At 53.4% G+C, this 13,892-nt stretch overlaps 8 protein-coding genes across 8 annotated transcripts; 2 read left to right on the top strand and 6 right to left on the bottom strand.

Moving 5' to 3' along the window:
- Positions 1-13: 13 nt before the first annotated feature.
- Positions 14-558, bottom strand: BDV59DRAFT_202782 (uncharacterized protein; the record flags this gene model as incomplete). The annotated part of the gene is made up of 2 exons (XM_073694126.1): positions 14-362; positions 430-558. Coding segments are annotated over 2 exons (478 nt in total), but the record flags the coding sequence as incomplete, so codon positions are not given.
- A 2,322-nt stretch (positions 559-2,880) lies between these two features.
- Positions 2,881-3,357, bottom strand: BDV59DRAFT_202781 (gamma-glutamylcyclotransferase family protein; the record flags this gene model as incomplete). The annotated part of the gene is made up of 1 exon (XM_073694125.1): positions 2,881-3,357. One exon carries the CDS (start codon positions 3,355-3,357, stop codon positions 2,881-2,883), a length of 477 nt encoding a protein of 158 aa, XP_073547033.1.
- Positions 3,358-3,498: 141 nt separating this feature from the next.
- Positions 3,499-5,155, top strand: pex12 (ubiquitin-protein ligase peroxin 12). Its single transcript, XM_073696612.1, has 2 exons — positions 3,499-3,593; positions 3,648-5,155. The coding sequence occupies exons 1-2, from the start codon at positions 3,536-3,538 to the stop codon at positions 5,093-5,095; spliced, it is 1,506 nt and encodes a 501-aa protein (XP_073547032.1). The 5' UTR covers positions 3,499-3,535; the 3' UTR covers positions 5,096-5,155.
- Positions 5,156-5,157: 2 nt separating this feature from the next.
- Positions 5,158-7,071, bottom strand: BDV59DRAFT_180368 (glycoside hydrolase family 125 protein). The gene is made up of 3 exons (XM_073690056.1): positions 6,823-7,071; positions 5,570-6,774; positions 5,158-5,512 (listed from the first exon to the last, which is right to left on the bottom strand). Exons 1-3 carry the CDS (start codon positions 6,945-6,947, stop codon positions 5,241-5,243), a joined length of 1,602 nt encoding a protein of 533 aa, XP_073547031.1. The 5' UTR covers positions 6,948-7,071; the 3' UTR covers positions 5,158-5,240.
- Positions 7,072-7,183: 112 nt separating this feature from the next.
- BDV59DRAFT_180366 (uncharacterized protein) lies at positions 7,184-9,000 on the bottom strand. Its single transcript, XM_073690055.1, has 8 exons — positions 8,929-9,000; positions 8,825-8,880; positions 8,514-8,767; positions 8,283-8,461; positions 7,912-8,226; positions 7,839-7,863; positions 7,662-7,793; positions 7,184-7,614 (listed from the first exon to the last, which is right to left on the bottom strand). Exons 1-8 carry the CDS (start codon positions 8,986-8,988, stop codon positions 7,295-7,297), a joined length of 1,341 nt encoding a protein of 446 aa, XP_073547030.1. The 5' UTR covers positions 8,989-9,000; the 3' UTR covers positions 7,184-7,294.
- Positions 9,001-9,315: 315 nt separating this feature from the next.
- BDV59DRAFT_193788 (Alpha/Beta hydrolase protein) lies at positions 9,316-10,200 on the bottom strand (the record flags this gene model as incomplete). Its single annotated transcript, XM_073692285.1, has 1 exon — positions 9,316-10,200. One exon carries the CDS (start codon positions 10,198-10,200, stop codon positions 9,316-9,318), a length of 885 nt encoding a protein of 294 aa, XP_073547029.1.
- A 424-nt stretch (positions 10,201-10,624) lies between these two features.
- Positions 10,625-11,858, bottom strand: BDV59DRAFT_202776 (uncharacterized protein; the record flags this gene model as incomplete). Its single annotated transcript, XM_073694124.1, has 3 exons — positions 10,625-11,089; positions 11,145-11,562; positions 11,608-11,858. The coding sequence occupies 3 exons, from the start codon at positions 11,856-11,858 to the stop codon at positions 10,625-10,627; spliced, it is 1,134 nt and encodes a 377-aa protein (XP_073547028.1).
- Positions 11,859-12,395: 537 nt separating this feature from the next.
- On the top strand, positions 12,396-13,856 carry BDV59DRAFT_208602 (succinate--CoA ligase subunit beta; the record flags this gene model as incomplete). Its single annotated transcript, XM_073695233.1, has 6 exons — positions 12,396-12,410; positions 12,533-12,605; positions 12,654-12,750; positions 12,801-13,555; positions 13,604-13,720; positions 13,783-13,856. The coding sequence occupies 6 exons, from the start codon at positions 12,396-12,398 to the stop codon at positions 13,854-13,856; spliced, it is 1,131 nt and encodes a 376-aa protein (XP_073547027.1).
- Positions 13,857-13,892: the final 36 nt, after the last annotated feature.

The raw sequence follows: 13,892 nt of genomic DNA, 5'->3' as shown, positions 1-13,892 counted from the left end.
CCCTGGTCCTTACCCTGGTCCTTGCCATGGTACTTGTCGTTGTCCTTGTCATGCTCCTTGCCCTGGTCCTTGCCGTGGTCCTTACCATGGTACTTGTCATTGTCCTTGTCATGGTCTTTGCCATGGTCTTTGCCGTAGTCCTTGCCATGGTCCTTGTCATGGTCCTTGTCATGCTCCTTGCCTTGGTCCTTCTCATGGTTCCAGTCATTATCCTTGCCATAGTCTTGGCCAGGATACCCATTTTGACGCTTCACGTAATTTCTCGCCATCCTTCCACGACCCTGGTCATGCTCCTTATAATGACCCATGTCGTGGCCCTTGTAATGGTCTTTGCGGTCATCACCGTGGTTCCAGTCATTATTCTTGTGCAACTTTCTCAGCCATAATTCTGAAATAATTCTGATGTTGACGATGAGGATAGTGACTCACCCCTCTTCCATTACCCTTCTCGTAGTCCTTGTCATGTTCGTGAACGGCAAGGCTTGACTTGGTTTGAGTGGGGGTTGCAAAGACCCCCATAGCAAGCAGTGAAGCAATTACAGTGGTGGAGAAACGCATTTTGGACAGATTGAAGCAGAAATGCAGATGCTATATAGAGCCGATAAGTACCCGTCAGAGAATAGTTGTGATTGTTGGTAACGAATAAAGACATCCGTGGTTCCGAAAATTTATACTTGGCGGAACACTGCAGCCCTTTTATAACCTTCATTGGTAACTGAGGTCCATGAGGATAAATTCTCATGTCAGGGAACAGCGAACCATGATACCGAGGAATAATGAGGCGTGTATCCCATGGGTAGTAGTTGGAAATTCCAATAGAGACGAACATTCTTGAATATCCTGACACCTGAACTTTCGGCTATTCACTACAGCCTGGTGATAATTGTTATTGCTTTTATGTCGAGTAATCCAGACTGATCGAATAGTTGCCATTCCATAGCTCTGGCAAGTATAAGGACGGAATTCAGTCCCGGTAGCTTCCACCCCCTGTATTATCCTTGACTAAGGGTCCCTTGCGCCGAGATTTTACTTGCCTCATAGGTGCATTGTAAGCCATCATGCTTAAGATGCCCATAGCTCGAATGTGTAAGATTAAACTCTATAAGTAGTAGTGAGTTATTTGTTTTGACCACAAAGCCACAACATTCCAAGGGACATGCGTGATCTGTTTCGAGCCCTGTGATTGTGGGTACTGTATCTGTCATTTCAACTAACTTTCGGCGGATATGAGACCAAATACCTCTGGCATGCCAATTTGACGTTTTCAGAGAGGACCAACTTCAAGGATAAGGAAGTGAAACATATGCATGCATCACGTAGTTCGTAACGACGAATCCTTATTGGCAAAGCGGTGCGCTAGTGTGCACATGGGTTCGTCACTAATGCCTTTCTTCCCATTTCAAGACCAGTAATGGTAACAGAAGAGGCCAGTTGGTTCTCATTATCCCCAATACTCAGGTGATGATGCTGTCAAATATGCACGGCACAAGCTGATGCCAGAAGACACCTCGTCGTAACAGCAAATGTTTGGGCTGGGAGAAAAGAAACGTCAAGTCACAGAGCACCCGCCTAGAACTTTATAATGCATGTTTAGGAAGGAGTAATTGTTCCTTTCGAATCCTCTCGATCGTAGTTGCTGGGGAACATTATCAGCGTGTCCTGTGTAAGGCCCGTAGCTCACCCATGCCTAAGTTGGGATCCAACCACCAACCCAAACCGTTGGCTCGGATAATAGACCGCAATTACAGAGCCACGGCTAGTAAGGTCAAGATAAGTAGTATAAAATATACTAAAGTCTGTAATTCCTGAATCAACTAACAAACCATATAAATGCAGTAGCCCTTTTGAAACTATATAAAATAATTTCGGCCTGGTAAATGCCATTATACAAAATAGAGATGACTTGATAATCACTGTGGGAGTGGATATTAAGTAGCGCTATGCTGGACTAGTGTAATTATTTATATCAACTCCCTAGTAGCTCCTCTTTAGTTGCCCTATTAGCAATAAGACTTTAAAGAGAGCGTAGCCCTAGAGGCCATTAACCACTATTTTAAATATCTCAAGATCTTTATACATTAGGGGAGGAAGAAATAAGGATAATAGGCCAGGAAAAAAAACTTACCAAGTATTTAATTAAACAGTCTAGAGACATAGGCGCTATCTAAGTATATATACTTCTGTCAAGGGGTTTTGTCAATACGATCACTGTCCCTTATATAGGATTACAACAGCATAGGAGTACGCAGTAGTAAGAGAGATGTATAAAGGACTATAGAGATACAAAAAGGAACGAAACATTTTAACTGACAAGCTAAACAATCTGGCAGGTTATAATAAAATTGAAGGCCAATTACAATAAGATTGTTATAGACGACTAGATGACAGCAGAGTATTTAATTTCTCTTATATTCTCTATAGTCAGCTTTGGCTAGTAGCCCTATCAAATTCAAAAGGAAACCATCCTGCCTCTCTTACAAGCTAAGGAGGCCCTGAAGAGCTAAGAGCAATAGGAGTACCGGAATCCAGGAGGTTGGCTACAGCTCGTTTGAATTGAGGTTCCGTGTATAAATCAGATGTAATATTGGGAACTTTCAAGAGAGTATCGAAGATGAGTGGTACAAGCTTCGGCGCTGAGAATACTGGAAGGTTTAGATTAAAATGCAAGTACCAGGGCGTACAATGCAGAGGGGCTATTATCAAATAGATCTGATGGTTTTAGGTTATACGATTTTATCAACGCATTTTTCGCCAAAAGCAAAACACTGCGTTTGAGGCCTCCATGATTTAGTAGCGACAGATATTATACATTCCTTCATAAGTGCTTAAAATTAAAGAAAAAACGAAGAAGCTAACAGATGCATACCGACAGGAGAGGAATCACCTCAATTTCCCTCCCATCTGTCGACTCCAGAGTTTGCGGTCGAATCGTTGCTCTAGTAGCGACTGCGCATCGCCTGCGTACATGAAAACCCTACCACCGGTTTCCTTGGGCTCGTTCTCGTCTTTGAAGTAGATCCAGCAGTCTGCGACTTCGTAGGCATTCGTCTCATAATAAGAGAGCTTCTGGGCCTCTTCTTCGGATCGCACGAGATATGCAGACCCCGTTACCACATCCCCTTGCTTCCCATTGATCAGGGCGGGATAATCGCCCCATTTCGCAACGGCGTAACCAAATACCTCTGCCGCGCGAAGTTGCCGCTCCTCTGGTAGGTCGAGCACCCTTTTCACCTGGGCTGGGGTGGTTAAAGTTCCGTAGAAGAAGTAATAGATTGGAAAGACAGGCGGGAAGTACTCTTTGGCCGGGACAATGGTCGAACTCTGGGGTTCTTCGCAGCCTCCTGTTTCCCGGGGCATTTTGATAATTATAGATGTGAAGGTACGGGGATCAATTGCTGCCCCATTCGGTTAGTCACCATGACCAAGGCACGTGCCGATGAGCCTCGGCTGAATCAACCCCGGATTTCCGACTTCGACTTGGACTCTCCGCATCTTCTTCTTCCCCCCAGAACCATGACTGGGTCTTTTCACCACCATGGAGTATCTACCCAGTCTTCAGCAGGAGTTTGACGAGCTCAAGCCGTCCTTGTTCGGTGAGTCTGAGATTGAGACACATTGACCGCTCTGACCTTACTGACCATGCCCAGAACTCCTCGCCGAGCAACAGCTCTCCGATCTTCTCCCTCCCTCCATTCGATATATCCTTGCAGTCGCAACACACCGTCATCCGCGCTATCTCCTGCGCGTGCTCAACTCCTACGACGAGCTCTACGCGCTGCTCTCGTTGGTCGTCGAGCGCTACTACCTCCGCACCTTTGGCGGCTCCTTCACCGAGAACTTCTACTCCCTCAAGCGCGAGCGTGTCCTGCTCACCAAGAATGGCGAGATCCCACGCGCCCAGATCGGAGCCCCCGGCCCCGTCCGTGACTCCCTTCGTCTGCGTTCCGCCGACGTCTGGAAGAACCTCCTCGTCATGGTCGGCATTCCTTACCTCAAGCGCAAGCTCGACGAGGGCTACGACATCCACGCCGCGCCCCACGCCTCCCTGATCGCGAGCGGCGGTCCCCGCTACGACCCCAGCGATGACCTGCCCCCTCACCCGTCCCTCAAACAGCGCTTCCTCCACGCCTACAAGTGGTTCCTCCGCAACGTCTACCCCTCCGTCAACGCCGCCTACTACTTCTCCATCCTCGCCTTCAACCTCGCCTACCTCTTCGACAACTCCAAGTATTCCTCTCCCTTCCTCTGGCTGATCGGCACCCGCATCCGCCGTCTCGGCTCCGCAGATCACAAGGCCATTGCCGCCGCCCTGGACCCTCCTTCTGCCCCGTCCTCTGCCGGCAGTCCCCGCAGCCGCCCGGGGTCGGGTCTCCTCGGTCTTCTCAGCCCGCAAAACCTCTATCCGCAGCTCCTCACCTCCCTGCGCTACTTCCTCCCCGCGTCCATCTTCGCCCTCAAGTTCCTTGAATGGTGGCATGCCAGCGACTTCTCGCGCCAGCTCGCCCGCAAAGCCACTGAGGTGCTCGATCTCCCAGCCCCCGTAGCGAACGGTATGGTATCGCCGGCCGAGCGCAAGCGCCTCGCCGAGGAGAAGAGGCAGCAAGCGGAGAAGAAGAAGGCGCAACAGGAGCATCAGGACCAGGACCAGAACAGGACCAAACAGGACCCCGACTCGCCCCGAAAGTCCGCCCTCAAATCGTGTCTTAAGCCGAGACAACCTCCCGTCTCGGCCACCTCGTATCTGCCCATCTTCACCGTGCCCTTGCCGCCGCCCGACTCCGACGCCGCCTCCACCTGTGCCATCTGCTTGAACCCCCTGACGAACCCTACTGCCTGCCAGACCGGGTATGTCTACTGCTACGTGTGTATCTTCCACTGGCTGAACGGGGAGCATCAGCGCCAGCTGGACTTTATGAGCGGCGAGGGTGCCGGTGCGCCCTGGGAAGATGAGTCTGCGTGTGCGGAAGACGCCGAAACCCCCCCTTCCAAGGGGAAGAGTCGGCATGGCCAGTGGGAGAGTGGAAAGGGCCGCTGTCCTGTCACGGGGCGGAGAGTGCTTGGGGGGACGGAGGGGCTGCGCCGCGTGTTGATATAGATGTCCGAATGTACATAATCGATCTCTTGCATTTCCTTACGTCCGCAATATTACTCCAATACCCAAGACTTATTCATGAATTATACTATGCATATGCAATGCTGATCAAAGCCCGTCAGTCGGGGTGCCATAGAAACCCGGCAGGTCAATTGATGATGTACGGATCTGCGCCCTCTCCAAACACCAGATGCGGCCGTTCCGCCGCGATCTTCAGGATGGTCTGCGCGAAGACGGAGTTCGCCCACGCGAACCACGACCGTGTGTAATCCTTGATGTTGTTCACGTTGATCGACTCGTGCACCAGACCCAGTAGACTCGAGTTGCGCACCAGGTTGATGCACTCGGTGATCTCAGCGTCGGAGTCGCTAGTCATCGCCTGTACAAGCAGGGACATCGGCCAAGCGTTCTCGAGTCCGACTATTTGCGTTAGCCATATTCTACAGATGAGGGGATGAATGGTTGCGGTAAACGTACTATGAGGCCCGCCGATGCCGTGGAACGCCGACCCGGTGAGGTAGTAAGGGTTGGCGTCTTTATCGAGAACCATCCGCCGCGTGTTCTGATACACGGGATCGTCTACGGGGACGTAGCCCAGCACCGGTAGCGCCAGGAGCGACGGCACATTGGCGTCGTCCATGAGGATGCGCGATCCGTACCCGTCGACCTCGAAGGCGAAGACGTCGCCGTATTTGGGGTGGCTGACGACGCCGTGCTCGCGGACGGCGCGGTCGAGACCCTCCCCGCGCTGCTGCAGGTCGTTCGCTAGCTCGGTGTTCTGGGCGCCGCCGGCAGCGCGCAGCATTTGCGCGGTCTTTTGCAGCTGCACAGCCATCATGGCATTGGGCGGGATGAAGAAGCCGAGGATGGTGGCGTCGTCGCTAGGGCGGAAGGCGCTGCGGATCAGCCCCGTGCCCTTGTTGAGTGGGTTGCCGACGCCGGCGAGGTTGAGGGTCTCGGTGCCGAGGGTGGTCTTGCGCTGGAAGGTGTACTGGTTGATGACGTATTGATCGTTATTGTTGAAGGTGGGTTTGGATTGCGCGTCGAGCACCTGCAGGACCGTGTTTAGCGCCTTGTACCAGCGGTCGGTGAGGAAGTCGGTCGAGCCGGTGTGTTCGTGGAACTCGGTGGCGAGCGCGAGGAAGTTGGCCAGCGAGTCCAGCTCGTACTTGCACTCGAACACAACGGACGGTTCGTACGCCGGGTGCACCTTGTCGTCCTGGCCATTGTTGGTGGCCTGGAGACCGCTGGGCGGTGGTGGTTGGAACGCGTTGCAATAGGGCGACTGGATGACGAACTCGGCCTGTGTGTTGATCGCGCCCAGGATGAGGCTGTACAGCTTGTTGTCTTTCTTGGCGAGCTTTTGATACCCGGTCAGCTGGTTGGTCGAGTCACGCAACCATTCCGCGTTGATGTCGCCGGTCACCACGAACGTCTGGGGTCCTTCCCACTGCGAGGGAGTGCTGTCTCGCGCCTTTTTGGACGTGCCATCCGTGTGCCACCGCACAGTCGTATCGAGAGTGTTGGGGAAAGCATTCCGGAAGAGCTGGGCGAGATCTTTGTCCACCATGCGCGAGGTCACGTCGTCAATGACCTGTTCCACGGCGGGTGAGGCAAATGTACGACATTCGGCGGCCGGACGCTGGAAGGGAAGGTTCAAGGGTCCGCCGCTGTACGGGGCACTGGGAGGGTCAGGTATGTGGCTTTGGTAGGGATGATTTGCAACTCACTGTCCTGTCGAGGAATATGAGACGTAGTCAGGGCACGCCCGTTTGAGAACGACCGGTTCATCGCGCAGGGCTGAGACTCTTCCCAGCCCCGCAAGGGCGAGAAGTAGGGCCGTGGAAGGCGTCATGACGATGTCGAGGAGAAGCCGACGTGGAGGATCCTAGCACATGTATACGGCAAGCGGATAGATGGCAGATCGCAGTGGGGAGTGTTGCGGTGAGGTCGAAGTTCAGGTTGAGTTGAGGTGGAGGCGGAGGCGGAATGCGGAGAAGATCGAATGCGGAGGTCTGTTTATTTATAGTCGGCAGAGTCGCATCAGATCGTCGCAGTGCATATTATTGTAATGACATAATAGTATTCTATGTTTATAATATCAGTAGTCGCTTTGTGTTATTAACTACGTGGACTATCGTTCTACCCGCCTGTAGATCTGCTGGTGCTATACAGATCGATCCGATCAACACCCATCATCCCCTACTTCTTCCCAAAGAACGACATGATGTTACCTTGCCCTGCTTTGCCTCCAGCCTTCTTTGGCGCACTGAAGGCCGGCTTCTTCTTCGGCGGTGGTGCTTCATCTTCTGAGAATGACTCCCATGCCGGCTCCTCCACCGTCACCAGATATCCCTCCTCGTCCTTGATGGTCTTCTTCTTCATGATCTGCCGCTTGCCTCTCCGACGACCTCCTTGCACAGTGGCCTCCTCTTTGAGCTCGGTCTTGGGGGGCGGCTCGTCGATCGGTTTGGATTCTTCCTCGGGGGGTTCGGTCGTATCGGGCATTTCTTCATCCTCGTCTGGACCAGTCAGTAAGACTATACCTGGAGGAGCGCAAGAGACGCACCGTCATCCTCCATCATCTGTCGGAGTTTCTCTTCCCGCTCCTTTCGGGTCTCGCGATTACTCGGGGCCGTAGAGTTCCCAGAGTCTGGGAAGAGCTCTTCAGGCTCTTCCTCAGAGGCATCATCCAGCACCACTGTTCGGTTAGCTTTTAGCGCAGCCTTTTTCGTACAGAACATACCATCCTCAGCTCCACTAGGTGCCACCTGGAAACAGTCAGTATGGCTTTAAACGCTGGAGGTTTAAGTACACACCGATTCAGCCGCAGGAGTGGAAGCAGCCGATTCCTCTTTCTTCTGTTTGGGCTTAGCCTTCGCAAAGGAGCTGAACAGACTGCCCTTTTGCCGGTTGGCCGGGGCAGTCTTCTCAGTCGGTTTGGACGCGCTCGGAGTGCCCTCTCGCGTAGACGGTATCGACGGCTTTTCCGACTCGCTGTCTTCTTTCTTAGGTTCCGGGTCGGCCTTGGTTTGCGATTTGGCCTCGTCTTGCGCGGCGCGCTTCGCAGGGACAGTCGGCTTCGAAGGCGCAGGTGTCGAGGCAGGGGCCGGCGGGCGCATGCCCGTCCTCCGCTGAATACCCATTCTCATCAGCACACCGCCATATAGGATGGAGACGGAAGCCATACCTTGACATTCTTACCCTGGATCATCCCCCACTTCCCCCCGTATTCCAGCGGGTCCTCTTTGCCATATGTAGACGCCATCTCTTGCACGACATCCACCAGGACATGGAGATCCTGCAGCACCGTCGGCTGCAGACTGTAGACGTATATTGAGGATATCGACTCGAACGACGCTCTGGCCTCTGCAGCATCCATCAGCCCTCCGCAATATCTCCCCAGGTCATGTAATATTACCATCGAGATCCTCCTCCCGGGCAAGCACAACCGACAGTGTCGGCACCGCATCCACCGCCGCGTCGTCTTGGTTCGGCATGGAACTGCTTATGTATGGGCTACTCGGCATGACTTCGTTGCCATTGGTCGCATCGCGGGTCCCGTTGGTCGTCACGGCGGGGACGGGGGGCTTCTGCACGCCGGTGACGATATATGTGGCGTTCACGCTGCGGGGCTTCTTGCTGTTTTCGTTGCGGTGGAAGTCATACAGCATCCTGATCTGTTAGCAGACTGTCGAGCGACGACGGTCCTGACGATGCGATGCGACATACTGCTTGGCCAGGGTGCTGTGGACCCTCAGCGCTCGCCCCAACAGACGATACGAGACCTGCATGGTCAGTCGGGGTACTCGAGAGGGGTAAGTACAAGGACATACCGTGCGACGGTCATTGAGGACAGCCTCGGCCAGGAACTTCTTGTAGTCGGCGACTGCCATGGAGTGTAAGCGGTGGTGGTGGTGGTGAAGAGCGAGAGACGCGTTGGGAAACCACTTTACGCGTGTGGATGACTAAGCCTGTCGCGTGTCCCAGAACGGAAACTGAAGTATATCTCTCGGAGCCGTAGAGCTCGGTTCTTGCTTACATGCGGGCCATCTTGAACTGATAAGTGCGCCTGATTACTCTCTGGTAACGAAATGCGGCCTATCCCGCTTGATAGGCATATCTCCTTTGTAAATATGCTCACCTGTATCATAAAGTGGCGGCGCATTCCTAGAGCAGCCTCGACGGCCAGCGGTTTTCATAACATGAGCGTTGCTACACATCTACCGACTCAACATGTCCACCGCCAGCCCATACGCCTGCTCCTTCCTCTCCCATTCGGGGCTGCCCTCCCGTGCGAACTTATCCCAGGTGTGGTCGCACTGATCCATGCGCTTCCGGACAACGTATCGCCCCGCGTCCTGGGCGAGCCGGCGGCCAAGCTTTTCCGCCTCGTCAGCGAGCGTGTCATAGCTCGCCGTGATAATCAGCATGTTTCTCGGGAAGCTCTCTGACTCGGCCAAGCTGGGCGATAAGCGGAGGTCGCGGGCGTCCACACCCGCGGGGATGTAGCATTTGTTGAACAGGCGCAGGAGGAAGGTCGGCATCGGAGAGCCACCAGTCTCTGGCCGCACCAGCGTCGCTGGGTCAATGTACAGCGACACACTGGGGTAGAAGACTAGGACGGCGCGGAATGTCGTCGGTGGGAACAGATACGACGAGGCGACGAGCGCGAGATTGCCGCCGGCGCTGAAGCCGGAGACCGCCACGCGCGAAACGTCGAATTTCTCCGCCTGGCGGAGAACCCATTTAACGACATCTTCGGTGTCATGCACGGGGGCCGGGAACGGGTGCTCGGGCGAGAGCCGGTAGTCGATGTCCAGAACCGAGTATGCGGTTTGTTGGCTGATGCGGCGGCAGAAGGCGTCGTCACCCCCGTGCGCGGAGACTACGAAGCCGATACCGGGGAAGTTGATCAGCACTGGGGTTGGTGTTTGCGGTGTCGATTGCGTAGAGCGGTATAGATGTGCCTTGATGGAGCGGGAAGGGTCTCGCGATGGGAGGTGGAGGGTGGTGTCGGGGGCAGCAGTGATCATCCCTTGTAGTCGCATGACGACATGGAGGACAGTGACCACGATCTTCAAATAGAGATAGGTGAGCAGCGACATGACGATGTCGAGTGTATGGAGCAGGGAGAGATAAAGTCCTCATACGGAGGGTGATGGTATCGCTATAGTGGTTGCGGTACATGTGCACTTAGGTACTCACTCCAGATGAATCCAACAAGTCTATCCCAGAAATTCCACAGGAAAAGGCAGCTGTCTCATCCTCTGCTACTCCCTGACCGCTATATTCCTCGGACGCCCGTCGAAGAGAATAACTGCTGGCAGGTGAAACAGTCCAAGTAGTTTCCGTTAGCTAAGAGAATGAGCCATCTACTCATCGGCCGTTGCACGGCGTCTGGTTTTGACTTGGATCAACTTAATTGGCTTGTATCGCTCGAATTGCTTGGATATAACTTCATCCTATGCTATGCTACCTACGCTCCGCTAAGTCGTCTGGGTATATGTGTCGTCAGTCATCAATGCATAATTAATCGCTCGCCCCGTAACTTCCCCCGGACATTCTCGCCTCTCGCTGGTCGAAGGTCGAACGTCCTGACACCATGTAGTAGCGCGGGGGAAAGCCCTGAGACGACTGTCCCTGATGTTGGGGACGCTGTTGTTGGGCGAGAACTTCGCTCATGGACGGCCGATATGGCTGGTACTGCGGTCGACTCGGCTCCTTTCCCTTCAGTGTGGATGGGAATGACGAGCGTGAAGGCGGGGGTTGCACCGCAGTTTCTGTGTTGTCGTCGGATTTCTGCCATTGAAGACTGCAGATGATGATCCCCGTGTAGATGCCCAGGATACAGAAGAACTCGATCAGCGTAGCTACGGCGTTCACGTACGGGGGTAGTGGGCGGTCGACGAGCGAGGTTTGGATGATGGTGATTGTAGCGGTCAGGTTCTGCGCAAAGCACATGAGGATGCCCACGAGGAGGGCGACAGTGCCCGTCTAGCGGAAGTTAGGAACTGCTCCTTTGCAATGTGGATGCACGGATGATTCGTACCTTGCTTTGGGATTTGCGCAGGATGAAGATCGTCCAGGCTAGGATTTCCAGCGAAATCAACATGAAGATGGCGGCGCGCGCGGTCGACAGCCGGCTGTCCTGCTGATAGACCGCCTCCGCGGAAACGCTCTGGTTCACAGCCAAGGCGAGAGAGGCGATACGGGTGGCGCAATTGGCGATCGCGAGAGCCGACAAGACGCCCAGAATGGTCCAGTGGGCGAGGATGACCCGCGGGAAGGGCTCTCCCTCGGAGAAGCTCTCGAGGTGTCGGTGGGTGACGCGATAGAAGACCGAGAAGAGGAGCACCCATGCCAGGAGATAGAATATAATCTCCAACATGTTGATGGCGACATAATTCAACTGGACGGTCTTGTTTAAGACGTAGAGGAAGAGAACAGCGATAGAGAGGATGCGCGATCTGCATACGTTAGTGATTGAACATTTGGAGAACCCAGCAACCCACATAATGTAGCTCAATATTGATCCCCAGACAGTCTTGATAGGAAGCGTCTTCGCTGGGTCTTTCGGCTGTTGAATGAGAAAAGTCCCGATGAAGAAGACGATCAGAGCGAGAAGGGCCAGAAACTCGCAGACGAGCCAGACGGTGATGTAGGGATTGGTCGTTTGCAGGTCGGATTCGGACAGAGAGACGTCTTCGTTCCAGTCATGGCCGCGGTGGGAATTCTGCTGAAGCGACTGGTGGACATCCAGCATGGTGGGTATTGGGGCCGTTGGGGATATGAAGCTGCAGAGAGGACGCCAACGAGACAACCACCACAACAACCATCGCGATCCAGGCACAATTAATCAGAAACGCCACAGGGACGGGGAAACGAGGAGTAGCGGTTTTCATTTCGGGGGATTGGAGGGATCGACACGGGGTCGACTGCACTAAGGAATTAGTAGAATTAGTCGATTTAGTAAAGGCTAGTCGAGGTTAGCCGTTGGTAGTATGGAGGACTATTGCCGGCGAGGGCCATTTTTTTGGATGTTGGGTCAGCAAGGCCGATCAGATAGCCAGACTATGGAGATTTTATAGAAAATATGGAATAGAATATAGATGGAGGTGTAGATCGGATCTTGATGTCATTGAAGTTTATATTGCCTCGTCAGGGAACTCGCCTCCTCCGCTCCTCACAACCAGCCACTATCTGCAAGGAACTACTAGATCACATTCAATGTTACGTTCACAGACCATTCTAACTCTCTTCCGGGAGGTATGGGACTTTTATCCGCAGAAGCTGATCCGATATGACTTTCAATAGCGTATAGCTTTCAGGAGCCACGTGCGCCGCTTAAGTCTCCTCGAACACCACTCGCATCAACTTCTCAAACATGTGAGACAGCCGTGGATGCAGGAGCATAGTGGTTGAGTCTTACTTTGCCAGTTCGAGATTCCGGTTCCGCATGGACTTGTCGTGAAAAGCCCCGAAGCCGCTTGGGACGTCGTATACAATATTGGTATGCGTTCGAGGCCCTCAATAGTTCTTGTATACTGAACAGAACCAGGAGCCCCATCGATTCTGAAGGCTCAGGTCCTCGCAGGAGGGCGAGGGAAGGGAAAGTTCAGCAGTGATGGAAAAGGGGGCGTCCGCATGGTCAACTCGTGCGTTCTTCGAGCAGCCATTGTTCCTGACCAGACCTAACAACTTCCAGGCCGGACGAAGCCTTTGAAAATGCCTCCAAAATGCTCGGTCACCGTCTCGTCACGAACCAGACCCCTCCCGCGGGTCTTCCGGTAGAGAAGCTTTATATTTACAAAGCTGTTGATATCGCGAAGGAATACTACCTCGCTGTTACCTTCGATCGCCAACGAGCCTCGCCGGTTCTCCTGATGTCTGAGGAGGGAGGCGTGGACGTGGAGACAAATGCAAAGCAGCTCCAGCGGTTTTGGTTTGGTCTCTCCACGGGACTCACCCCCCAGATCATGGCCTACATCGAAGCAGAGTTGGGATTTTCTGACAACGACATGGCAATGGTCTCGCATATCCTGTATCAGCTGGTAAAGCTGTTCCGAGATAAAGACGCCACTCTGCTCGAACTGAATCCCTTGGTACGCACACCCGACGGATCCTTTATCTGTCTGGATGCGAAACTGCACTTTGATGACTCTGCAAGATTCCGACAATCCGAGTTGTTTTCCCTCGAGGAGCACTCGCCAGAGGAGAACGACGAGTACGAGGCGTCGCAGCTGGGTCTTTCATACGTCCGGCTGGATGGTAATATTGGCGTAATCGTGAACGGTGCGGGATTGGCCATGGCGACGAATGACTTGGTCACTTGGTATGGTGGACAATGTGCGAATTTCCTGGATATTGGAGGAGGGGCGACCAAGGAGACCCTGGCAAAGGCATTTTCGATACTGCAGGGCGACCCCCGAACAAAAGGGCTACTCATCAATATCTACGGCGGTGAGTATACGCCGGCTGAAAAGGATTCCGGTTACTAAGGCATGGCAGGGATCGTCCGTTGTGACATGGTTGCCGAGTCAATTCTTGCCGCGACCGAGGCACTGAGACTACCAGTAGTGGTTCGCTTACAAGGTACAAATTACCAGAAAGGCTGTGAATTGGGAAGTACATGCATACGACACTTTCACTCATCCGTAACTAATACCTCTTCTAGATTCGAACATCAGGGCTAGATAATGTACTATTGGAGGACGATTTTGAAGCAGCCGCTGAAACGATTGTGAGGCTTACAAAGAATTGATGCACGTTTGGAACTCTGGAATTTTGGAAATGATCC

The sequence above is a fragment of the Aspergillus ambiguus genome, assembly GCF_047715705.1.
Source record: "Aspergillus ambiguus strain CBS 117.58 unplaced genomic scaffold BDV59scaffold_20, whole genome shotgun sequence".
NCBI lineage: Eukaryota > Fungi > Ascomycota > Eurotiomycetes > Eurotiales > Aspergillaceae > Aspergillus > Aspergillus ambiguus.
This window is presented reverse-complemented; position numbering and strand designations above follow the sequence as displayed.